General features: G+C 46.7%; 3 protein-coding genes across 3 annotated transcripts; all 3 read left to right on the top strand.

Annotated features, from left to right (window-relative positions):
• The first annotated feature begins 1,065 nt into the window (after positions 1-1,065).
• On the top strand, positions 1,066-4,111 carry LOC137283966 (uncharacterized). Its single transcript, XM_067815634.1, has 3 exons — positions 1,066-2,616; positions 2,718-3,714; positions 4,020-4,111. Exons 1-3 carry the CDS (start codon positions 1,066-1,068, stop codon positions 4,109-4,111), a joined length of 2,640 nt encoding a protein of 879 aa, XP_067671735.1.
• A 757-nt stretch (positions 4,112-4,868) lies between these two features.
• LOC137283967 (transcription initiation factor TFIID subunit 11-like) lies at positions 4,869-5,991 on the top strand. The gene is made up of 2 exons (XM_067815636.1): positions 4,869-4,970; positions 5,257-5,991. Exons 1-2 carry the CDS (start codon positions 4,869-4,871, stop codon positions 5,989-5,991), a joined length of 837 nt encoding a protein of 278 aa, XP_067671737.1.
• A 6,709-nt stretch (positions 5,992-12,700) lies between these two features.
• LOC137283968 (uncharacterized protein F54H12.2-like) lies at positions 12,701-14,089 on the top strand. The gene has a single exon (XM_067815637.1). The coding sequence runs from the start codon at positions 12,701-12,703 to the stop codon at positions 14,087-14,089; it is 1,389 nt and encodes a 462-aa protein (XP_067671738.1).
• Positions 14,090-26,402: the final 12,313 nt, after the last annotated feature.

Raw genomic sequence — 26,402 nt, forward strand, 5'->3', positions numbered from 1 at the left:
CTCAGGGAGCAATTTGATGCCGTCTTGCAAGATCTCAGAAACGAAGTGAATGGCCATGATGGGGATCGAGTGGGACTGAATTAAGAACACCCTGCCTTGGATACACCCATTCGAATCACGTTTCGACGTATGGAGAACCTCCAGGGGGAACACATCATGGCCAAGGTGGAAAACGTGCAACAGAGTAACCATGACTTGAACATCGACGACAAGATGGACATTTTCTTACTGCACGTAGATGATCCTGATCGTATTGGCGAGGGACACGGACGTCTCAAAAACATTGTTGGTTTGAACGTTTTCCTGGAAAACAAACAATGCATTGTCCAAATCAAGAATGAAAACGATCCACTCTGTTTTGCTCGCGCCCTCGTCGTGGCCATGCATCATGTCCACCAACCTGATCCCGTGACGAAGGAATGGACCCAGCAATGGAAATACATCCGCGATCATCGTAGACCCGCTCAGCTGGAAGTCGCCAAGGCCTTATTTTGACAACTTGGGATTCCCGAAGGACCGTGTACAGGGCATGCCACATGGGACTTGTTCAGTCAACGTTTGCCGCCTGACTACCAACTCAAAATTTACTCTCAGGATGTCATGAATCGGCTCCTGTACAAGAGCGAGGTGCCTCAACCGACCAAGATCCTGCACTTGTATCATCACCATCACCACTACGATGTCATCACCTCCATGGCCGCTTTTACAGGTTATTCGTATTACTGCGACACCTGTGACCAAGGATACGATCACCCAGAAAATCATCGCTGCACTCGGGAATTTTGCTGCCATTGGTGCCTACATGCTGGGTACTGTGGTGACGTGGTCAACGAAGGACTCTCCTGCCTTCAATGTGGAGGATGGTTTTGAAACCCCACCTGTTTTCAGCGCCATCAAGCAGCTTCCCCCAAGCATCCCAGCACCTGCTCCACCATCCACACCTGTCATCACTGCTATGCCAGAGTCAATGTTCGACACATCCAGGGGATGGCCAATCACAAGTGTGGCACGAATCGTAATTGCAAAATCTGCAAAGAGCCTTTGAAACCCAACCATCAGTGCTACATGACACCCATCGAACCACCCAAATGCAACGATGATGGTGAAAAAAGGAATGAAGACAAAGAACGGCAACAGCGTCAGTTTATCTTTTACGACTTTGAATGCACCCAAGATCAAGGTGCGCACGTTCCCAACTTGTGTGTCATCCATCTGGGATGTGGCAAATGTATTTCCGAGGCCTCGAGCGAACTTTGCGAAAAGTGTCCCTGGCGTAAAGAAGGAGAAGGACCTAGCCGTGTCAAAGTGTTTCGAGGGGCGACCACCTTGAAGGACATGGGCGACTGGTTGCTCAGTCTGGCGGAAAAGAAAACCGTAAAGAAACGGAAGGCACCATCATCAAACTGTCCACCCTCGAAACGCACCAAACCATCCTCCCCAGTTGATGTGGAACAAGAAGAAGGCGATGACGAAGAACAAGAAGAAAACGTTGCCATTGACGATGACGAAGTGTTGGTCATGGCTCACAATTACCGTGGGTATGATGGACACTTACTCCAACAGTACTTCCACCGCCATCTCGTGAAAGCACCGCAGGTCACGCTACGAGGGAATCACATCTTGCAGATGACTGTGGGGCGTCTCGTCTTCAAGGATTCCCTCAATTTCCTCACCATGGCTCTCAAACAGTTTCCAAAAACGTTTGGATTGACGGAACTCAAGAAAGGATACTTTCCACACTTTTTCAACACCGACCATAACCAAGGTAATGTGGGTCCTTATCCTCCCGCCTCCACTTATGATCCTGACAGCATGTTTCCTGCAGAACGTCAAGCTTTCTTGACCTGGTACGATGCACGAGTGGCTGAAGGGGTCGCCTTTGATCTGGACGAGGAACTGTTGGCCTACTGTCAGAGTGATGTGGATATTTTACGTCGAGGTTGTGCTGCCTTTCGTCACATCTTCATTCAGCAGAATGACGTGGACTCTTTCTACGAAGCAGTGACTCTCCCCATGGCTTGCATGCTCACTTTCAGAAAGCTGTTTTTGGAACCACGTACCATTGCCATCATACCTCCTCAAGGTTATCGTCCACAGCGTCGTTACTCTCTTCAGTGTCTGCACTGGTTGAACTGGATCATGCATCAACACCCTGGCCTCCACATACAACATGCTCGTAATGGTGGGGAAGCTGGCTTTGATGGTGGTGATGGTAGCCGCTACACGGTGGACGGTTACGATGCCAACACACGTACCGTGTACGAATACCTGGGTTGTTTCTGGCATGGATGTACTCGATGTTACAAGACAGGCCGATGTGAACCCCATGCCACCCTGGGCACAACCCCTTGGGAACGATTCCATCACACCATGTACCGGCTCGGTGTGTTACGACAGCATCCTGACATCGACCAAGTAGTGACCCAGTGGGAATGTGATTTCTTGAAAGAACAGAAAGACACCGAGGATCTGAGAGCGTTCCTGACCACCCTGCAAGGACCTCATGCTTACATGCCTGACCCATTGGATCCCAGAGAGGCTTTCTTTGGCGGACGCACCAATGCCACCAAACTCTACTATGAAGCGAAGGAAGAGGAAGAGATCAAATATGTGGACGTGTGTTCTCTCTACCCTTACATCTGCAAGTATGGCACGTACCCGAGATCAAGGATCATTCTCCCGTGTCAGACTTGTTTGACCTACATGGACTCATTCAGTGTCGGGTCTTGCCACCCACAGACCTCTACCATCCCGTGCTTCCTTACCGCGTCCATGGCAAGCTGCTGTTTCCTCTGTGTCGCACTTGTGCTGAAGAAGAGTTTGTTGGCTCCTGTCCCCACGGTGACGAAGATCGAGCATGGGTGGGCACCTACATCAGCAAGGAGTTACAGTATGCCGTTCAAGAGTGTGGCTATCAAGTCCTTGACATCTACGAGGCTTGGCATTTTGACAGTCTCACCACCTACGACCCTGACACACAAGAGGGAGGATTGTTTGCCAAGTATGTAAACAATTTCTTCCAGATCAAACAAGAGGCCAGCGGATACCCTGAAGGTTGTACAGACCCCGAGGAGTACATCAGGGAGATTCAGCAAAAAGAAGGAGTCACGTTGGATCGTGCTCACATTCGCAAAAACCCTGGACTACGTGCTCTCGCGAAAGCCTGCCTAAACAACCACTGGGGCAAGTTTGGCCAACGTATCGGGTTCGACAGGACAGAGTACATCAGTTCTCCACAAAGGTACTTTGCCCTCCTTCGGGATGAACGGTGCCAAGTAAAGGATGTCAACATTATCAACGAAGACCTCCTCTGTGTGACGTATGAACCTCGCCCAGAATTTCGCGACCTACATCCTGCTCACAACGTGGTCATTGCAGCCTGGGTCACAGCACAAGCCCGTCTCAAACTCTACTCCTACCTGAAACCTTTGGATCGCCGCGTCCTGTACTTTGATACAGACAGTATCATTTACATTCATCGTCCCCTACAGTACAACCCTCCCCTGGGAGACACCTTGGGAGAACTCACCGACGAGCTGGGAGGGGGCAATAGCATTCAGATCTTTGCCTCGGCAGGACCTAAGAACGACACCTACAAGCTACGACATCCTCAACCCGACGGCAGTGTAGTAGCTGTCAGCAAAGTCCGAGGATTTACTCTGAATCACAGGGCAAGTCAATACGTTCACTTTGACAGCATGAGGAATCTCATCTGTAAGAGGGATCGGTCAGCATCACTGTGCCCTATCCACGTCGGATCATACGGACAGGACTCTGCCAGAACAACACCTTGCTGTCCAAGGACACCAGCAAAGTGTACCGCATGGTGTACACCAAGCGACGCGTGATTTACGATTCCGAAGGCATGCCCGTCGAAACACTACCTTATGGCTGATCATGTCATGAACAAGAAAACTGATGATACTGTATACATGGTTTGTTTGTTTGTATGTTTATCAAGAGTCATAAAAACATCATGTGATGTATGAATATTCATGTGTCGTGTCATTTGTCTTCAGGGTTAGACCTGGTGGAGTCCATGGTCACCCTTATTTATGATGATCTTGTTAAGCACAGACCTGGTGGAGTCCATGGTCGCACACCCTCCTAACACCTCATTGGTCAAACTCTGTTGTCACGTGTAATAAAGTCACGTGTCCTGACGTCACGTGTCCTGACGTCACGCGTCATAAAGACCTCCTCAACGCAACTCCTCATTCTGACTTTAGTCGTCAGAGAGAGAGCACACACACACTCACCTCTTGGTTTTCGGTATGTTTCGGCACCCCCAAGCCAAAAAACACAAAAGGATGCAGTCTGTTCACCGTGATAAGCTCAGGACCAATCGCTTCAGTCTCGTCGTAGCCATCAAAGATATCGAAGCTGTGGTCGACAAATTGGTGGAGTTACTCCTTACCCTCTTCATGAAGGCTGACATCATGGAGGTACCACAAACCTCTTACAATCGGATCAGAGCTTTATTAGATGTTCTACCCCGCCGAGGACCCCAAGCTTACACCCTCTTTTGCAAAGCGTTGAAGGAATGTGACGAGACAGACGCCATGAGAGTGTTGGGAGTAGAGACTCCCACAGAGACTCCCAGAGAGACTCCCACAGAGACTCCCAGAGAGGCTCCACCCAGTGACAGACGACAACTGACTCTGCAGGATGTTTGGGATGATCGTAGAAGGCTGATCTTATGGAGGGACGGAGTCACGGAGTCACTTCTTAGAACAGGTCAGAGAAGCGATGCAGAAGCAGTCACAGTGACAGAGACGACCGAGTGATGTCATCCAAGGTCATGACGTCATCGTATGTATGTGCATATATAAAGAAGAGTTTGTGTGTGAGACTTGTCATTCATCATCATGTTGTTCACGTTGCTGTTTGTGATCGCCACGTATCTGGAAGAGAGACACTTCTTAGAACAGATCAGACAAGCGGTGCAAGAGGCGGTGCAGAAGCAACAGGCTCGTGACGCCATGCGTGACGTCAATGAGTGACGTCAATGCGTGACGTCATAGCACGTGCAGCTGCTGTATAAAAAACTCGGGATCCATCGAGACGTCTTCAGTCGTACCAGTTCAGTCAGCATGGCAGCATCTCCACGTCAGCACAGTAAGTATGGTTTTTCACTTACTTAACTCAACAAAGTACGCGACCGCACAGAGCATTTGTAGGTCCGAGGGCATCATGCTTGCACAATGCAACCGTCGAAACGTTGATGTTAATATTTTTTACCATCCCATGTTACAGGTACTAGAGATTGTCCACTGCTCCCTTCTTCCAACATGGACCACATCGAGGTACTTTGCTCTTCTCCAGGATGAACGTTATCATGTGAAGGACGTACTCATCATCCATGAGGACCTCATCTGTGTCACTTATACCGTTCGTAAGTCGGAATCCTCCAAAGAGACAAAAGTCAAGACACCCAAGGCCGTCCCTCCTAAATGGGTGGTGATACCACCACCAGGGACAACCCCTGCCACCACAATGACGAGGAAGACACAGAAGGAGGAGGAGGTGGTGGTGGTGGTCAGCAAGAAGAAGAAGAAAACACCCACCAAGAAGACCCTGGTTAATCCTATGGATACCCCTGCCACGGCTCCTCCAAAACAAAAGAAACAGAAGTTGGAGGAGAAGGTTCCCGTCAAGACATCCCCTAAGAAGGTGTCCAAGAGTATCTCTCACAAGGGTCCCTCTGCCAAGAGTGTCTCTCCCAAGAGTACTTGTCTCAAGAGTACCCTTCCCAAAGGTACCCCTCCCAAGGGTACCCTTCCCAAAGGTACCCCTCCCAATGGTACCCCTATCACGAAGAAGACGAAGAAGAAGGAAGCCCCTACCACCACCACCACCACCACCACCAAGGCAGCAGACCCACAGAGTGTCAAGAAACAGATGACGTCTGATGTGCTGTGGAACAATGATCAGCAAACTGTTGATGTCAGCCCCGACAAGTTAACCTCTCCTCAAGTTAACCAGAGATGACACCGTCGACTGTCCCCATGACTGATGCAAAGCAGACAACAACAACAGTGTCAGGGGAGACTTCCGCCGACACGTCTGCTCATTCAGGCCTGATGACGACAGATCCCATGATGACATCCGTGATGGCTCCAGAGACGACTTCACCCGAGATGACTGCATCAGAGATGATGCCTCCCGAGGACTATCCAGACATTCCCATGTTTAACGATGAAAATCATTTTCATCCTGGACAAATGGACTTTCTACGTTGTTCGACATGTAATCCCCACGACCATTTGAACTGGTGGTGATCTGTTGTTGTTGTTGTTGTTGTGGTTCACAAGTTGTTGGTGTTGTTCCAATAAAATTCAACGTGAATGGTTTGAATGTGTTGTATATATCTTCAAGGTTCATCGATCATTTAGATCATTTGCCTGCACCCCACTGGTTGATCATTGACGATTTGCTGGGCGATCATAGCAAAGAGGAAGAGGCAGACGTGTTGCGATGGTTTACCAAGAAAAGTCACCATCGCAACACGTCCGTGTTGTACCTGACGCAAAACCTCTTTGCCTCGACGCCTCATCATCGCACCATTAGTTTAAATGCTCACTATCTCGTGCTGTTTAAAAACCCGAGGGACGCCTCTCAAATGGATCACTTGGCTCGACAAATCTTTCCAGGACAGACGGCTTTCCTTCGAGAAGCCTACGAGGATGCCACCTTGGCTCCTTATTCCTATCTGTTTCTGGACTTGAAACCCACCACGGCCAAAGAGCATCGTGTGCGTACCCATCTCTTTCGCAACCCCACCACCCTTTACGTTCCCAAGTGATAAATAGCGCTGACTGTCGACCTGACCCATCAGTTGAGTCTGACCTGCCATGGGAAACAGACGAAAACAGACCCAGCCCCGCAAACGTGCTGTTGTTGCCACAGGCTTGTTTAAACCCGCTCATAAAACCCTCCCCACCACCTTGGGACGTGATCCCACCGAACGTCATCGCTCGGGTGTACAACGGTTGTACGAAAGTCTCAGGACACCTCTTCCTCCTGCTTCCTCCTCCTCCTCCTCCTCTGCCAAACCCAGAAGACCTTCCTTAAAAGAGTTGTACCCCGCCACTCCCACCATGGCGGCAGCAGCAAACACGTTTGTCCCTGTCTATACGCATCGTGCTTCACCTGCCGTCACCTTGTCGCCTCCTTCTTCTTCTTTTGATGTCACCCCTTCGTTCTCGTCGTCGTCGTCTCCTACCATGATTCAACCCTTTCAACCCTTGACGTCTCCGGCCATGATTCAACGACCTCGTGCTCCTAGTTCCACCAAACCGACACGCTCCAAACCGACGACACGCAGAAGAGTCAAACCCATCCGCCTTGTGAAATGCTTGCCTTTGGCAGAGAGTGTGGCTATCAAAGGACGTCATCGGCTGTTGCAATGGTTTGCCATCGCCGTGAGAAATATGCGAGCAGGGCGTGTTCCTTTGAAAACGCAACACAAGACCTGGCTGTTGAGACACCAAGACGTCTTGACCAAGATCACTAATCCACGTTTGCCTGTGGATGAATGTCTGAATTACTTGATGAAACGCAGTGGCAGTGGAACGTTGGCAGGTGTGTTGACACGCATTTTGTTGAACTGGCAGTCCTACCTGCAGGAGGGACAACAGAAGCGACAACATCCAACTCGTCGCCAAAGGAAACCTCAAGGGAAACCTCAAAGGCAGCCTCAAAGGCCACCTCAAAGGCAGCCTCAAAGGAAACCTCAGGGGCGTCGTCACTCCAGGAAACAGACCAAGAAGGGCAACAACAAGAAAACAGACCCAGGGGCAGCCTTGACCCGCATGGTGTTACGAAGCCAGAAGAAAAAGAAGAAGAACAAGAAGACAACGGCATTACTCCCACTTCCACCACCAACGCTACCCTAAATAAATAGAGGTATCCCATCCTTATCCTCGTCAGTTCCATGGTAGCAGCAGCAGCAGCAGGAACATCATGTCTGCCCGTTTGAAACGTCACAAAGAAGCGCTCTGTCATGTGTGTAGTCCTACAGCAACACCAGCCATGCAACAGGCTATTTTGAAACATGCTCCGTCTGAACTGATTCAAGCCATCTGCGAATGTGTGGTGAATTTGTATGGAGGTAACATTCCCATGACAGCACAGCAACGCCATCGTTTACAAAAGCATGGACCCCTCATGCATACGTTGATGAAAAAGAAAGTGTCTGTGGCCAAGAAACGCAAACTGTTACAACAGAAAGGCAGGGGATTGGGTCTCTTGTCTGCCTTGGCCTCGGTGGTAGGTCCTTTGGTGTCTGGTCTGTTGGGGCGATGATCATAAATACAGGGATCCTCTCGGATTGGGGTTAGTTGTCTCTGCACCATGATGAAGCATGCACGGAAAATGGTGATGGTCCCCGAAGAGGTATGGCAAAGTCTGCAAGACGAAAAACGACAACGTCATTTGCTCAAGTCCAACCTGTTGGAACAGAAACGGTTACACACGCTTCACGATATGGATACCCTCGTGCGTGATGACACGATTCCCTTCAGGGACAGAGAGCAGCAGTATAACACCTTGTTGCAACAGATGTTGGCGTTTCAAGACAAAGCAGCAGCAGCTGCAGCAACAACAACAACAGCACGACGCACCAGCCACATGCAACCATGGAATGGAATCCCTGCCAACACCAGTCAGGAAGGAACAACACCCCTCGGGAAAGGAGGGACTCCTCCCCTCCTAGCTGCTCCCCGTAAGTACGGTTTACTTACTGAGTTACACTCTGGCCTGTGTAGAGGTCGCCTAGAAGTCTTAGGTCTACAAGTCTTAAGACTAAGAGAGCTGTCATCCTAAGCATGGAGAGCGCGAAGCCGGTTACAGAGTCACTGACTCATGTTGTTCTTTGATTCTTTTGTTTCAGAACACTCCTCCTCCTCCTCCTCCTCTGACCTCATTCTGAATGACGTGGTGCAAACGATTCCTAAAACGCTGCAAGCCAAGGCCAAACAGTTGATGGCACGGATACAAGCCCATCCTGACTTGGGTTGGAATGAAAACAGTCAATTCGTGGTGGAAGGGGAACCCATGCCTGGGACTCACATGGTGGATCTCATCAATGATCTGGTGCGACAACGTACCAAAGCAGATCTCCACGGGGTTGGAACGTTCTGGCTCAGTATCTCGCTTCCAGCAACGTCCCTCATGAACTGATTGGCAACCCTCTCCGTTGGTCCTGGATGATGAAAACAAAAGGATCAGCATCCACCACCCAGCAACCTGGCACACGACAGGCAACACCACCTGACACCCCTGTCAAACGTCCAGGAGGAGAAGCCTTGTTTTTAACACCACCTCAATCGAATCTTGCTGGCGTCAAGAAGAAGAAGAAGAAGACAGAGACTCCCTCTTCCCCTCTGAACCGAGTGCGTCAATGGATTGACTTTTAATCATAAAAGAGAGCAGAGGGTGACATCTACAACAGTGTTAGCATGAGACGTCCCAAGAGAAACAACAACAACAGCAGCAAGTCCTCCTCCTCCTCCTCCTCTTTGTCGCCTGCCTGGGCACGATGGCTTCACCATACTTATTACGATCCCAAACATCCAGCAGGCTATGGAGGGTGGCGTGGTTTGTGGCAAGCAGCAGTCAAACAGAAAGGGAAACCCCAGAAAGGGAAACCCCAGAAGGGGAAATCCCAGAAGGGGAAACCCCAGAAGGGGAGGACCCAGAAGGGGAAACCCCCACTCACGCAACATCAGGTTCGACAATGGTTGAAAACCCAGGACACGTACACCTTGCACAAACCTGCCCGACGATCCTTTTCCAGGGATCATTACCGTGTGAGTGGCGTGGACGAATTGTGGCAAGCCGATTTGAGCGACCTCCTCGCCTATCAGAAAGAGAACCAAGGTTACCGGTATCTGCTGTGTGTCATCGATGTCTTCTCCAAAATGGCTTGGGTGCAACCCATGAAGTCCAAGACCGGCACCACGTTGATCGAAGCCTTTCAACGAATCCTGAAACAAGCTGAAGGACGTGTGCCCTCCATGTTGCAGACGGACAAAGGGACCGAATTTGTCAATAAACCTTTCCAAGCCTTCCTCAAGAAACAGGACATTCATTTCTACACCAGCCAAAACCCAGAAACCAAAGCCTCGGTGGTGGAACGTTTTCAAAGAACGTTGAAAAACCGTGTGTGGCGTTATTTCACCCAACATGGAACACGTCACTACCTCAAGGCTTTACCCCAGCTGATGCATGGATACAATCATCGCATTCATCGCACAATCGGACAGCGACCCGTGGATGTGCATCCCCACAACCCTTACGACGAAATTCGGGTGTTGGAAAACATGGAGCGTCAGAAGGAACGGCAGAAGCAACGTCAGCAGAAGCAGAAGCACCATCAACACCAGCGTTCTCTCTTGTTACCTGGGACCCGTGTTCGCTTGAACAAGACCAAAGGGACCTTTGACAAAGGGTATCTTCCCAACTGGACCAGCGAATTGTTCACCGTGGATCGCGTCGTGAAAAGGCGTGTGCCTCCTGTCTACCGAGTGAAAGATGATCATGGAGAAGTGCTCCAAGGCACCTTTTACCCCGAGGAACTACAACCCATTCAGAAAACGGATGACGTGTACAAAGTCGATCAATTCTTGAAACGTCGACGGCGTCAAAAGAAGGACGAAGTGTTAGTGAGGTGGTCAGGTTACCCGGCCAGCTTCGATTCATGGATCCCTGCGGCTCATTTGGTCTTTTAAATAAGGGTGGCATCCCTCTGTCACCGTCATTTGGGTCATACTCCCTGCCCAATCATGCAGAGCGAACCCAGGCTCAGGTGCAAGGAGAACAACAACAAGGCTTCCTCCTCCTCCTCACGTTGGTGTTGTTTTGGCATGGACTTGCCACGCAGTGAAGTGGTGTTTTTCTCCCAAGTGTTGCTGATATATGGCGTGGTCGTCATGAGCATGGTTCAGTTGGCATTGGACCACGGTGAGAAACAGTTGTGGACAGCGTTGTTGGCCAGTTCGTTGGGATACTTGCTCCCACAACCCACGTTGGTATCATCGTCGCCGTCATCGTTGACTTCTTCTTCTTCTGCTCCTGCTGCCGCTACCGCATCTTCGACTCCCTCCGTGTCCAGTCTGGTTCCCTAAGCGCAAGGATGGCCATGTCCTTGTTTTCCTCCAAGCGGGACTTTTACGTCACCTTACCCAGCGATGCGTCCATGGATGTTCATCCCGACAACAAGGTGAACCATTACGAAGTCAAACTCCCCTTTCCCATTCAAGTGAATCGTCAAGAGTTGGAAGTGGGCGTCAGTGAACTTCATTTTCCCATGACGTGGTACAACGTGTCGTACCCCTTCAACTGGTTTGTGCTTCGCGTGAACTTGCAACGCTTGACCAGGATTTACAGTTCAGGAGCACCGGATGCGACCGTGATCGAAGAGGACCCAGGCATCATACGAGCCGTCAGCGAAAAGGTGATCATTCCCGAAGGCGTGTATTCCGCTCGAGAACTGGTCCAGAGACTGAACATCCTGCTTCAGCATGCCTGTGCACGATTGTTGGAAAAGCATACAGCTAATGTGTACCAGTCGGATGCCAGAGGTCGTTACACCGTCACCGTGAACTACCCCAAAGAAGAACTCCGATTTGAAATGCGCGGCCCAACGCACGTCAACTTTTATGCTCCCACACCGAAAGACATGTGCAGGGCCATCTCGGGTTCTTCCTGCAAAACATCCACCCAACCAGACCACGATGCCATTAGGTCTGCCTACACCACTCAACTGGTGTTGCCTGTTTCCTTGGTACGCATGCTCAGATTCATGCAACTCCCCATGGTCGACGAAGCAGAGGAAATAAGTCAAGTCTCCACTTACCCTGTCCAAGTGAGTGTGTTTGACCGTCCTCTTGTGGTGGGGGAACAGGAAGCCGACCATCTAGCTGGCTTTGATACGGTTTACGTCTACTCGGATGTGATAGAAGATCAAATCGTCGGGGATACCATGGCTCCCTTACTGATGTATGTTCCCGTATCTCGTCGAATGATGGAAGACAGCGTCGTGATGAAAACTCCCCAGCATGTACGCTACATGGGATTGCGTCAGGGAACCACGGATGCCATTCAAATCTATTTAATGGATGACATAGGACGACCCGTGCCATTCCAGAGTGGGAAGACCATCGTGACACTCCATTTCCGTCCCCGTCGTCTGGGCACGTACTGACATGGTAGGACATCAGTGTATCCGACACCGGTGCAGCACCGGCTTGGGTGGCCTACAACAACAAGGACGAGGTTTAGCCGCGTACTGAGGTCGCATTCATCAACGCGGGAGAGGTCTCTGAAACATCTTGGGAAGCTTGGGCCGTTCAGCCCTCTCCATGCTGAAGACGGTGGGAAAATCGGCTCTCAAAACCGGTGTGAAGATGCTGCCAGGCTTAGTGCAAGATATTCGTTCTGGACGTCGTAGTGTACGGGACAGTTTGAAACATCATGGAAAACAGGCCTTACTGACCACCTTGCAGTCACAGTCATCACCGGCACACAAAAGAAAACGAAATCCGTCATCTGGTGCCATAAAGAAGAAGAAGAAGAAGAAGAAACAACAAAAACGCCAAGCTTTGTTTTGAGTCGTCATGGAACTTTGTGACATTGGACTTGACATAAAAAAGGATCATTCCCATGAACAAGGGTCAGTTCAACACCAGACACGAACATGTCAAGACCTGTTGGGCAGACCTGTTGGACAGACCTGTTGGGCAGACCTGTCAAGATGATGCGCCGGGATGCTTGTGAATGTGCCAAGTCACAGTTGGATCTCTTTTCGGTTCCTCCTGTGGTGACGTCAGTTCAAGAGGGTCAGTGGATTCGATACAGTCCTCTGGCACCCCCTTCGGTGGCGGGTCCCCTCCAGTTTAACATTGCCAACCCTGTGAATGCGTACATCGATTTGAATCAGTGTTACCTTCGCATCTGCCTCAAAATCAAGAATACCGATGGCACAGATGCCACTCATGATGGGGATGACCGACTCGTCATGTCCACGGTGAACAACATGATGCATTCCCTCTTTCGAGAAGTGCGTGTGCAAGTGGGACACAACCAGTTGGAAATCACCCCCTCCATGGGAACCTATCCCTACCGAGCCTATTTGGAAACGTTACTGAGTTATGGGAAGGCAGCCAAAGGGACGCATCTCCAGTGCCCAGGATGGTACACCGATGAAGCTGGAAAAATGGATGACTTCAATGCCGTCGCTCAGAATGTCAATGCAGGACTCGTCGCACGACGGCGGGTCATTTTACCCACCCGAGAAGTGGAACTGACAGGGCGTCTCCACTGTGACCTGTTTCTCCAAGACCGGTACCTGGTGGATGGCGTCCCCATGAAACTAGAACTGATTCGGAGCCCGAGTGATTTCTACTTGATGAGTGCTGGAGATGTGGAATGTCGATTTGAACTGACCAAAGCCGAGTTTTACGTACGCCAAGTCAACATCGATCCTGCCATACGGGAACAGCACGTGAAACACATGTCACCAGGAGTCACGGCCAAATATCCTTTGACCCGAGTCCAAGTCACAGCTCATGACATTCCAGGAGGAGGGCGCGATTTCCACAAAGATCAACTGGTGGGAGGACAACTGCCCAAACGCGTGGTGTTGGGACTGGTGGACAACGATGCTTTTGCCGGTAGCAAGGAAAAGAACCCCTTCCATTTCAAACACAACAACGTGACCAGTCTCAAACTGAAACTCAATGGCCAGGAAGTGCATGGTACAGAAATCAAAAGTGACTTTCAGAACAACAGTGGTTCGCTCAAACAGTTGTACACGAACCTGTTTCGCAACACGGGACACCTGTGGCAAGAACATCCCTGCAACCTCACCCTAGACGAGTTCAGGAACGGATTCACACTGTGGGTGGTGGATTTGATGGCAGATCTGGGAGCAGACGAAGGTCATAACTACCCACGACACACAGGCAAGTTGGGACTCGAACTCCAGTTTGCAGAACCCTTACCGCATCCGGTCACCCTCGTCTGCTACGAGGAATACGAAAGCGTGTTGGAAATTGATCGGTTCCGCAACGCTCTGATGGTCTAAGGATGGATGGACTGACGACCAAGGACTTGAACGTCTACGTCCAACAGGACCCCCTGCTGCGACCCCTTTACCAAGGGACTTTTGCCCGAGATCACTTTGCCATCACCGTGCTAAGTGAACGACACGGACCTTATCCTAAAGCTTACGTCGTCAACACGGACCCCAGTCATCTCCCGGGACAACACTGGGTGTACGTGTATCGTCCAGCACCGGGTTACTTTGAGTACTTTGACAGTTATGGCGTCCCTACCCACTGCTATGGACCAAGGTATTCTATAAGTGATCCCTACCAACTGCATCCGGACGTTCGGCATGTCATGGCCTACAGTGGATGACTCGCACAGCGGTGGAATGTGAATTCACTTCAACCCTGGTTCTCTAGCTCTTGCGGAATGTACTGCCTGTTTGTCCTGGCTCATCGTGCCCGTGGATGGACTTTCGACAACGTGATGGAACAGTTTGATCCCTTCAACACCCTCGTCAATGAAGAACGTGTGAAACGCTGGTTTCAACTCACACGCCTACCAGACAACAACAACGACGTCCAGGATCCACAGCCTTGTCAAACATGTTGTTCTTATGGTTCTGATGTTATGATGTTCTCTTCATGTTCGAGTTCCTACCGTTTGTAAACAAAAGATCAGGGACGCCCCTAATCCTGACTCTTTTGTAACCATGGTTCTTGTTAGCGGGGGAAATAAAACGTTGAAAAAAACCCCAACACACATGTCTTGTTATGATTGTCATAGCATGAAAGCATTCTTTAGAGAAAGTTGGATGGTCCTGAAAAGGACCGGTTTTTTTTTCGTTTTGGTGATCACAACGACCACAGGGGCGGCATCATGCACTGACACGGGTGAATGGTTATCTTGGTTTTCACGGGGCACTTGACCCCGTGAGTCAGGCGACGATGATAAGTATCTTTCAACACCGTGCCGCAATACACGCATTGAAAAGTCCCGCTGTAGTCATCCGTGCCCTTGCAATACACTGGCAACCCTCCCTGACATTGGCGACACTGCCAAGCTGGCAAGTGTCGCCATGATGGAAAAGCCGGTGGTGGTGGAGGGATGGGCGCTGGCGATGGTGGGGGTGTCTCCACGGAGATCAGTTCTAGATCCCAGTTTTCTTCCATGGTTGTCCGCTGTCGTCTTCCTCCTCATCTTATATAACAGAACTCAACCAATCACAAGACAACACCTCACGACCATGACGTCACGACCTCACGCGCCATGATGACATTACGATCTCACGCGCAAGCATGACGTCATGGCTGTGACGTCGTCGAGGCTATATAAACGTGGCCATGACTAGTCACCCTCACATATCGTCGACTCCTTGTGTGTGTGACGAAGATATGGATACACGTAAAGTGAAAATGGATCGACCAACCCCTTACCGAAGAAACTGTGGACGAAAACAGTGTCTCCGGTGCAGCCCGAAGAAGGAAGAAGAAGAGAAAGAAGGGACAGCGCCCCTCATTCCCATTCCCACCACCACCACCACACCCTCACCACCACTGGAACCGACCATCAAGATTGAAGACGGTGGCGACGACGACGACAAAACGACGGGAGCTGACACGCCAGCGCGACCACCACCAACCACCGCGAGAACAGGCACTACAGCCAAGAAAACAGCCAACACGGAAATGGTGCCATTACAAGAATTAGCAGACCAATGGCGATTCATCATGTGCCCTACCTGTCTGAAAGCCCGTCCATCCGACTGATTCGATGTCGTCCCCACAGCCAAGTTTTACGTATGTCTCTATTGTGGTGGGGGTGTCCCCAAAGGAACGCAATCCCTCCACGATGACATTTGTCCCGGCAAATATGTTTTCCGAGGACTCCAACTCATCTGCCGATGCTGACTGTGAAGCATCCACACCTCACGGCCCTTTTCAGGGCCACCCACCTGCTCCCTAAAGACTGCTTGAAACACGATGCATCCCATCCCATCGCCGTCGTTCCACTCACTCTTCCCTCCCCCCCCCTCTCCCCTCTCCTTCCCTTCCCTTCCCTTCCCTTCCCTTCCCTTCCCTTCCCTTCCCTCGTCCCGTCCCGTGCCGTCCGTCTGTCGCCATCTTGAAACACGCTTCCTTCTCGCGTGATCACGCGAGATCCCGCGAGATCGCGAACAAAAAACCACCGTTGCCTAGCAACACCCCCGTTGCTAACGACCACGTCACACCTCGTACACACCAACTCATGACGTCATCCTAGAACAATCGAATGACGTCACACCCCGTACACACCAACTCATGATGTCATCCTAGAACAATCGAATGACGTCACAATCGGGGTCACGTGACCGAGAACAATCGAAAGACGCCAGAGAGACGCTGTGCACTACTCACGTCGAACCTTGGCATTTTAAGTTTTAACTTTGTCTAAATTATGGACTGTAGGATGCGGCAGAAAAAAAAAATTCTCGGCCTTCTTCCTACTCTTTCTGTCCTGTTTACATTCATTGTTAAACAATGGTTTAAGAATGTGTGGAATTGCAGAGGTATAGTTTCATTAGCTATATTCTTCAGTTTATCAGAGAATACCTGGATCGGATCCGGAGTATTGATAAAAACATCGTATTTCAAGTTTTACGTGCACAGTGTCCGATGTAATGGTGAGTGAGTTAATGTTTAGCGTCACATCGTCAATAGAACGAGAACCATTGATAATATCCATGATAGAGAATGATAAAGAACCTGTGAACAAAGGACAGTAAAACAACTAGACTATCACAGACAGACATGTAAAACTAGTAATTGCATCTAAAACAATTTAACTCTAAAGGACGATACAATATAAAAACGGGCTATAGACCGCCAACAACTGAAGGTAGATCACCATACCAGGGTCCATGGGGACTTACAGTACCTTTGCTGCCTGCATGGACCCTAGCTGGATTTACATCATCCCTTCAGCCGCTGGCGATTGTACGAAAGTTTAGCCAAATTTTTAAAAGAACAAATTGATTATTTTTAAAATCGGGTAAGTAAAAATTAAACCTAGAAAACTTTTGTGACTTACGTACCCTCTCAGGAGGACAATAATTTTACGGTACTTTAACCCCGTTTGAGGATACAGCCACTAACAATACCAGTTGCTAATTTATACTACCAATCATTAAAATACATCTATCTACAACACATTAATCAAAGGCTCCCATGAAAAGTCACCTCCTCGTGGTGGGTGGTGGGTGGTGGGTGGTGGGTGCTGGGTAACGCTAAGGTTTCTGCTCATAAAACCTTGAACACGAGTAAAGGTATCGTAAGAGATCGTGATGGATTGTTTGATGATATGTCGGACCTTGATATAGCATCAGAATTGAAGGATCAAGGTGTGCTCTATGTCAAGTGCTTTTCAACTCAGAAAAACAATGAATCATCAAAACTATCTGTTTACGTTTTCATGTTTAACTGCACCCAAATCAGTGAAGGCAGGCTACTTTAACATTCAAGTTGACACCTACATTCCCAACCCGCTCAGGTGTTTTAGATGCCAGAAATACGGACACGGTGTATCTACCTGTACATTGTCTGTTGTGTGTGAGAAGACACACAGAACAGAAGATTGTGACAGCGATTTTACAAAAATGCACCAACTGCTCAGGCGACCATTCATCTTCTTCGAAACAGTGTCCAATTTGGAAAGAGCTTCTTTTTCTGAAACCAAAAAAAAAAAAAAAAAACAACCAAAAAAAACGGTGAAGAGATCTGAACTTGCAGAAAGTTATGCTACAGTAGTAAACACCTTTGAACAGCTCTAAAATAACAATATCATCCAAAGGCTGCCAAACTACCTTGACTTTGGTCAATGGCGACTCTCCACAGCTTTTGTACCCTGCTATATCATCCCAGACTGAGGAATCACTTCCTAATACATCAAAGTCTTCTTCTGATCACAAATCATCATCATCTCAGTCACACTCACAGCTGATTGTCAACAAACTGTTGAAAGTAAACCTTAGCCTAAGCCTGATGCTTCAAAATACCAAAGTGGCAGAGCTCCTAAAGGGTCACAAAATAAAATTCAATTGTTCAAAAAATATGGGCCTCTTGAAGACATGGACGTTTCTGAAAACGTCCATTCTAGGGCACATAGCTTGTCGCCCTCCAAAAGACTGCGGGGTAGATCCCCAATAACTCCTCCCCAAAAGATAGTATATTCCAATAATATTGTACAGTGGAACTGCAGAGGACTGAGGACTAATTTACATGAATTGCAGATATTAGTCCAAGATCTTACACCTTCAGCGATATGTCTCCAACAGACATGACATACTTAAAACAAACAGATACATTTGACCTTCGCCTTTTTATCATTATCGCATATCATTGTTTTTCCCCTTTGGGTGATAGGGCCATTGGCGGATCATCAATTCTAGTCAGACGAAACGTTATTCATAGCCCTGTTCCACTTATTACTAATATGCAGGCTGTTGCAGTGAGAATTACTTTACACGTAGCGTTTACACTATGCTCTCTCTATATTTCGCCGTCTTCGACGTTTCACAAAAACTGATCTTCAAGCTTTATATGACCAACTCCTGAAGTCCTGTGTCATAATGGGACATTTAAATGGGCACAACCGACTCTGGGGTGGTGTAACTACAAACACTAAAGATAAATTGTTGGAGGACGTTTGTTCTGACAATGATTTATGCATTTATAATGAGGGTTCCAGCACATACTTACACCCTAGTACAGGCACCTATTCTGCTCTCGACTTCTCCCTAACAAATTCAGAATTGCTAAATGAATTTGAATGGTCAGTCCACGATGACCTTTGTGGAAGTGACGATTTTCCTACTATACTAAAATCTGTAACTCCATCTGATGTTCCACCATCATCAAGGCAGAATTTTAGAAAGGCTGACTGGGCTTTATATGAAACACTGTGTGCTGCAAAACTTACACCTGAACGTTTTATTGACCTTCCTGATGCTATTAAATGCTTTTCTGATGAATTGAATTCCATTTCTGATGAGTGTATACCATATTCCTCTGCAGTTCCACGTATTCGAAACCATGGTGCAACGATTAATGCAAACAAGCTAGGAGGGCAAGGAAAAAAGCAGGACATTATTTCCGTTGCCATCCTATGGTGCATAATTTAAATAAATTTAAAATTTTAAATGCTAAAGCGCGGCGTACTTTTAAACAGAACAAACGCCAACCTTGGCAAAATTGTGTATCCAAAATAAATTCTCGGACACCCATGCCCAAGGTGTGGAACATGGTCCAGAAAATCAAAGGTATAGGTACAAAATCTAGTGTCCATCATCTGAAACATGGAGATCAATTGCTTACTGATAAATCAGATATTGCGAATAAACTGGGTGAAACCCTCGCTTAGCACTCTTCCTCTTCTAATTATTTACCTAAATTCCAGCAGTATCAAAATCAACAAGAAAAAAGAACAATTAATTTCACTCCTGATAATGGGGAAGAATATAATGAAACTTTTTTTCTATTCATGAACTCCATATTGCTCTTGATCGAGCTCACGATACTGCTACTGATACTGCATTATCAACTTCTGAAGCATTTACCAGAATCATGTTTACAGACGCTCCTGTGTATTTGTTATGATATTTGGACTTCAGGAAAATTTCTTTCCTCATGGCGTGATGCTATAGTAGTACCAATACCTAAACCTGGACGTGATCATACGGATCCATCAAATTATCGACCAATTTCATTACCTAGCTGTGTTTGCATGACCATAGAACGCATGATAAATAATCGACTTGTTTGATGCGTGGAAACAAATAACCTCATAACAGATATACAATATGGTTTACGTAAAAACAGAAGTACTGTCGATCACTTAGTGCGTTTGGAATCATTTGCAAAAACGCGCTGATTAATAAACAACACGCTGTGTCTTTATTTATCTTGGAAAAGCATATGACACAACCTCGAAATATGACATTTTGAGAGATTTACATGATTTCGGTTTGCGACGTCGTTTGACTGAATTCATAGCCAACTTTTTAAATAACAGACAGTTTCACAGTCCACGTGGATTCTACCCTGTCTGATCATTACAATAAGGATCAGGGTGTTCCACTGGGAGTATTTTGTCTGTCACACGTTTTAGTATAAAGATAAATAGTTTATCAAAAGTTTTAAACGGTTCAATTGATGGATCGTTGTTTGTGGATGATTGTAATATTTCTTGTTGTGGTAAAAATATGCATACTATTCAACGGCAACTGCAGCTGTGTTTAAACAAAATAAATAAATGGTGTCTTGAAAGTGGCTTTAAATTTTCTTTGTTTGTATGTTTAATTTTCAGTATTTTTGACTCTTGTTCAAAGACAGGACGATTTAGATGAGGCTGCATGCTCCCCGCCACAGTTGACACATCTGAATGATTCATTTGTACATTCAGAGTGTCACCGCAACGGTAGCAATCAGAACTCTTTGAATGACAAGACTTAGCACCATGCCCAAATCTTTGACATTTGTAACATCTGAGTGGATTAGGCACGTATACGTCCACCGCAAGGTTGAAGTAACCAGCTTTAATAGACTTTAGAATGGTCGGACAGTTAAATGTAGACAGGTAGGTATTTGTTTGTATTATATTGTTGTCTTGCTTTTTGGTAAAACGCTCCACAGTAGTTCAGCTACAATTTCCTCCTCACTCATAAGGGAAAGACACTTCGCCCGATCTCGAACAATTCCTCTACTTGAGTTCAATGTTCTGTGCACTGAGACAACAACCTGTGTATTAACAAACCGCTTAAGACCGAGCAGATTGACAGATTGCGGCCTCCGAGTTAGCACATTCAACTAACAATGAACCATTTCGAAGGCATTTTTCACTTCTCCGCAGACACTTTCAATACCCGTGGAGATAGCAAATGGGTTGCGTGTCAATGGGGTACCGTCAGCAGAAGCAACAACGATAAACCTAGGCCAAGAATCAGATTTTTCAGTCGATATTTCATCATCAGAAGCAACATGTCGACGTTTGTTAGCTTTTGCAGAACCAGAGTGAATGTGGAGAGACATGATGGGATAAACACATTCGACAACTCTGCTCCCCACCCGCCATCGTGTGTCAACAAGGACGACGTTACAGTGGAGGCCAGCCTGTACCACCAGGACTACAGAGGTGTTATACTCCAGTGAACAAAGACATGAATAGTCATGATATCCAAAAGAAGATATGTCAGGCTGGTTCGGCCCATGACACATTTCGCAAGAAACATAGAATTCAGGGGTCAATATCACCAGATTAGCCCATGAGCCACCGCCTTCAGGCATTATTACTCTAGGCAATTATGCGTACAATAGAATGCCCTCAATAACCAGTGTCAAAATACAATTTAAGGAATATATATTGTCAACATGAACATGTCCATGCTCAGGGCATAGCGTGACCAGCCGATTGATAGAACCGGGCCAGTTCTACCACCCGTCTAGGTGAGGTCAGGGCCAAAGTGGTGTGTTAGGCAACAGGAACACGGTTGCAGGCTATATTGCCCTCAACCACCAGGATCCACCAACACGGGACGCAACCCACGGCAAACAGGCTGCCCAATTCGGTCGCTCCTTGCGACCAGCAATGGGGTGCTATGGACCTTGCTGACCCTGGTCCAGACGGGGAATTGGCGTGCTCTTAGCATTACCCAGCACCCACCACGCGGAGGTTGGTCAGGTGGTCTTAGTAAAATTTCACCTTGTTGCAGGTGGGTCATCAGTCGAATTTATAGCTGAGAGAATTGTTCAACAATGGTTACTTCCACAAAGGTCATCATGGACTGACCATTCAATGTCAGTACATATATCTGGATCTGAGAGTGACAAATCATGTACAGACTACGTTCCCATACCAGGATGTAAATGAGTGGCTGATCCATCATAAAATATGCATACATTGTTATTAGATAAGAAGTCAAGTATTTTCCCTTTATCATTAGTGCCGTTACTACGACACAAAGGCCTAGATTATGTCGGTTAAGATCACCCATGATGATACAGGGTTTAGGAAGCTGGTAGAACAGATCGTGAAGGTCAGATTGCTGAAGAGTCGACAGTGAATAAAGTGTAAATGTTACTTGAAGAGAAAGCCGCACAGCGACAGCCTTAAGATTGCTTTGAAAAGGGACAGGGTTATGAACGACACCCTGCCTCGCCAAATAGAAGCACCACCGGTGGCTTTATCACATGGAGGTGAAAACGAATGATATGAATTGTACTGGCGAATTTCAAATTTGTAAGTTTTAGGCAAAAACAACGACGGTTTGAAATCGTGAGATAATAACTGAAGATCGTTAAAATTGGTCCTAAGACCTCTGCAATTCCACTGCAGAACTTTATGAGAGTTACTCATGGAAGCTGAGTTGAAAGAGCGTGAACGAGACGAACTCCCTTTAGTCTGAGATGGCTGTAAAGGCTTGTCTCCATATCTAAAGGTTCAAAAGTGTTATGAACCTCTACAGGCACTTTTGATAGCAAGGGCACCTCAATCTGTTTATGGCCCTTTGTTTCTTGTCTTCTTTGTTGTTTCTGTTCTTTGTTTGACATAAGTTTCTTCACAGATTCAGGATGAGTTTCAGTAGCAATTGTATTTGAACGTGGAATTGGGTCTGTGGGTTTGAGACGCTGCTGGTGACATACTGATGTACTCTGTACTGACATGGAATAAAAATTTCTGATCATCAGAGGTCCAGCTAATAGCTGTTTGACACTCAGAATCAACTTTGACTGGAGAAGAGGTAACTGCATCAGAGTAGGATACTGTAAGAAGAGGAAGCAGATAATTCCTGATCGAACTGTTTCTTTGCTTCAGTCATTTGTGTGTTTCACTTTTAGAATTTTAGACAGTCTCACAAAACAGGAGCATGATTTTGAAGAGGACATGTGTTCAACCGTACAGTTTGCACACCTAATGTTATCATTGCAGTCCGTTCCATCATGAGTTGTACGGTAACAGGTGCAAATTTGGGTGACCTCGCGCCATGACCAAAATGTTCAAACTGGTGAAACGTTTAACCGACCGTACACATTGTGATTTCATTTCATCTACTTTCCTTTTCAGACATATGTGCGAGGCACCTTGCGCAATCTTGTACATTGCCTCGACATGAACTGAGCGTCTTGTGGATTGATACAACGATCTCAGTATTGGCAAAATGACGGTTTTCAGATTGTTGCCTCCTTACAGATTCTACGAGCAGGTTACCAGACCTGAGACAAGTAACATTTTTAACAGTTCCATAAATGCCTACAGTTGATTTTGAAATACTAAATGGATTGATCTCGAGGGGCTGCACCCGCGATTCCACGAACAACCAGAGAGCGTAGCCAAGAATTACTAGTGTTGGATGTTTCGTCATCAGAAGATGTTGCAGCATCATTATCAATAAGCCTCTGTTTCGTTTTAGAACGTGAACCAAATGGCAGACATGATGTTAAGAATTATTCAACACCCCTGCTCCCCACCGACCATGGAGTTGAACAAGGTCCCAGTTGTAGTGGAAACCAGCTAAACCACCAGGGCTGCAAGTATGTAATACTCCAGCCAAAAAGGACACAGGAAGATACGATAGTCAAACAGTGTAAAAAAGTCAGGCTGGTTAAGCCGTAGGCAGTTACCTGATGACAATAGAACCTGAAGGTCATCTATGCCAGACTGACCCTTTAGCCATCACCCTCTGGCATGCGACTCAAGGCAAACTAATTAAGCAATAAGTTGTACATTGGTATCCGAAAAGAAAACAAGACCAAATATTCACAGTAATATGTGCAAACATATTTACCATGCACAGGGCTTGACTTGAACATTCGATAGATAGAATCAGGCCGATTCTACCACCAGTCTAGTAACGTGAAAGTAAGGGCGTAAGTTGTGTGTTGGGCAAAGTAACGCTGTTCCAGGCTCCTTGCCATCAACCAGATCCTCTGTGATACATTAATTTATAACGATATAGAGAATGACGAAGGAACACACTTTATTCACATTAAGCAGTTTTGTAGAAATACAACAGGGTAATTAGTGGCAATCCACACATGCAGAAAAAGGACATACAGAGACCAATGGATAGACAGACAGACGTTCTTTGTGTTTTTGTTTTGTTCACGTTTTGTTAAAGATGTCTTTTCACTTTAATCAGTCAAAAAGAAACTGAACATATTATGAGAGGTTACATCAGGTACATTAAGTATGAGCGAGTGAAGGATTGTTAGAATAATTATACATTCTTCAGCAAAGAAAATACCGTAGACTGAATCAAAGCAGTCTGGAGTACAAACATTAAAAAGTACATTAGGAATGATCCAAACATCCTAAATGTACTGTTTGCCTTGAGGAACATAAATAGCAATGATATTTTCTAAAGGTTATACCAAGAACTGCTGAGACACAAGAACACGGAAAACAAACATGTATCAGTTTCATTAAGATTGAGAATGTCATGCCCTGCAGAAAATCGGAATGACATGGAAATATCAAATGTCACAGATATTCTGATCCAACCTGGGTCAGATACAATTGAGGCCCGGTATAAAGCAATGCTTTGGCAGTGTGCACGCTGAGTGCATTTGTTCGCATGAGCCTCTTGAGGGTGCAATAACGAGGCTACGACTTTATCGATAACACATTCTTGTTCAATGCATATCCATAAAGTGTCCTCGTTATTGACTCACCAGATTCTAGAATGGGAATCAAACTTTTAACAAACAAACAAGAACGGATCTACGTGTAACAGGTCAAATAGGATTGCAGCAGTGTGTGCCTGTGTGAACCCGTGTTAAGAGGTTTTAAAAATAATTATGTTAATATTGCCGAATATTTGGTATTCCTTCGAACCTTTTACGGCCCATTCAGATCAATAGCATCAACGACAACAAAGATATCAGTCAATATCCTTGTACACTTACGGGAGATTATTGACAAATGCGTTTGAGGATGGGCTTGTTAAAAACATTTTAAATGGGTGTGAGGTTGCGAGATGGATATCCGGCACGATGGGCGAGTTGTCTAAGCCGCTATGCTAGTGATCCAGAGAACTTGGAGGCGGCGGGTTCGAGCCCACCTGTGACCGGATGTGAAAACCTCGGAGTCAACTTTGTGTGCAGACTCTGCCAGTGTTTCACAACCCCTAGTGTACAGTACACAACCCTGTGATGACCAAATGGTGGCCCCTCGAACACGTGCAAACACCTAGATGCTGGTACAGCAGCGTGCATGCAATAAACTCAGTCCACCCAGCTGTGAATGGCCACTGGTAAGGAAAGAAAAGTCACATCAACTCTGAGCGCCTAGTAGGCATCAAGTGTTGTATGATCAACAGGGAGTTGAGATTGAAAATACGATGTGCCGTTGTGATGGATATCCAATGATCGAAGGAACACAACAAAACGCCGTTAAGCGCTTTAACTGGATTTCGGTGCTATACAAATATTAGCAAGAAAACCTCCAAAAACCCCAAGAAAACAAAACAAAACAAAAAAAACCCACAAAAAACCCAACAACCACACCCCCCCCCCCCCAAAAAAAAAAAATTAAATGCAAAAAACAAAACAAAAAACCACAAAATAAATAATTAAAGAAAAACAAACAAACAAACACAAACAAACACAAAAATAAAAATGTTTTTGGAACAGATTAAAACATATGACCACAACCTCCACATGTTCTGTATTGACTACAAAGAAGCATATGTCCCTCTAGAATGGATTCTGAAGTCTCTTCAGTGTATTGACCTCCATGAGCGACTTCTTGATTTACTCTTTGATAAGTTGCTGTTCGGTTGAACTTGAGATGTATCAGTAATGACAGATGCAGACTTCGGAATCTATTCCAATCAGAATGGGATTATTTCAGGGGGACTCCTTCAGTGCTTTGTTGTTTTATTTGTTTTTACATCCTTTGAGTTTTCTGCTCAATAAAGTGGAGGGGTATTATCCCTGACCTCCTCAGCACAGATATCCAACACCAAGTGCTCATCGCCTGTACATTGATAACACTGACCTCCTTGCCAAAGGAGATACCGAGTTGGTTCTTCTTGTCGGGCCCTTTTCTAATGATATTGGCATGACATTTGGACTCGACAAACTCTCCATTGAAAACGTGGGAAGGTAACTAATGATGGATCAGTCAAGGTACAAGGGTGATAGAGTATCTTGTGGAAGATCAGGCCTGGACCTTGTGTTATTGAACAGTTAGACTTCTGTCTATCTATCTATCTATCTATCTATCTATCTATCTATCTATCTATCTATCTGTCTGTCTATCTATCTATCTATCTATCTATCTATCTATCTATCTATCTATCTATCTATCTATCTATC

Source organism: Haliotis asinina, chromosome 5 (genome assembly GCF_037392515.1).
Source record: "Haliotis asinina isolate JCU_RB_2024 chromosome 5, JCU_Hal_asi_v2, whole genome shotgun sequence".
In the NCBI taxonomy this organism is placed as follows: Eukaryota; Metazoa; Mollusca; class Gastropoda; order Lepetellida; family Haliotidae; genus Haliotis; species Haliotis asinina.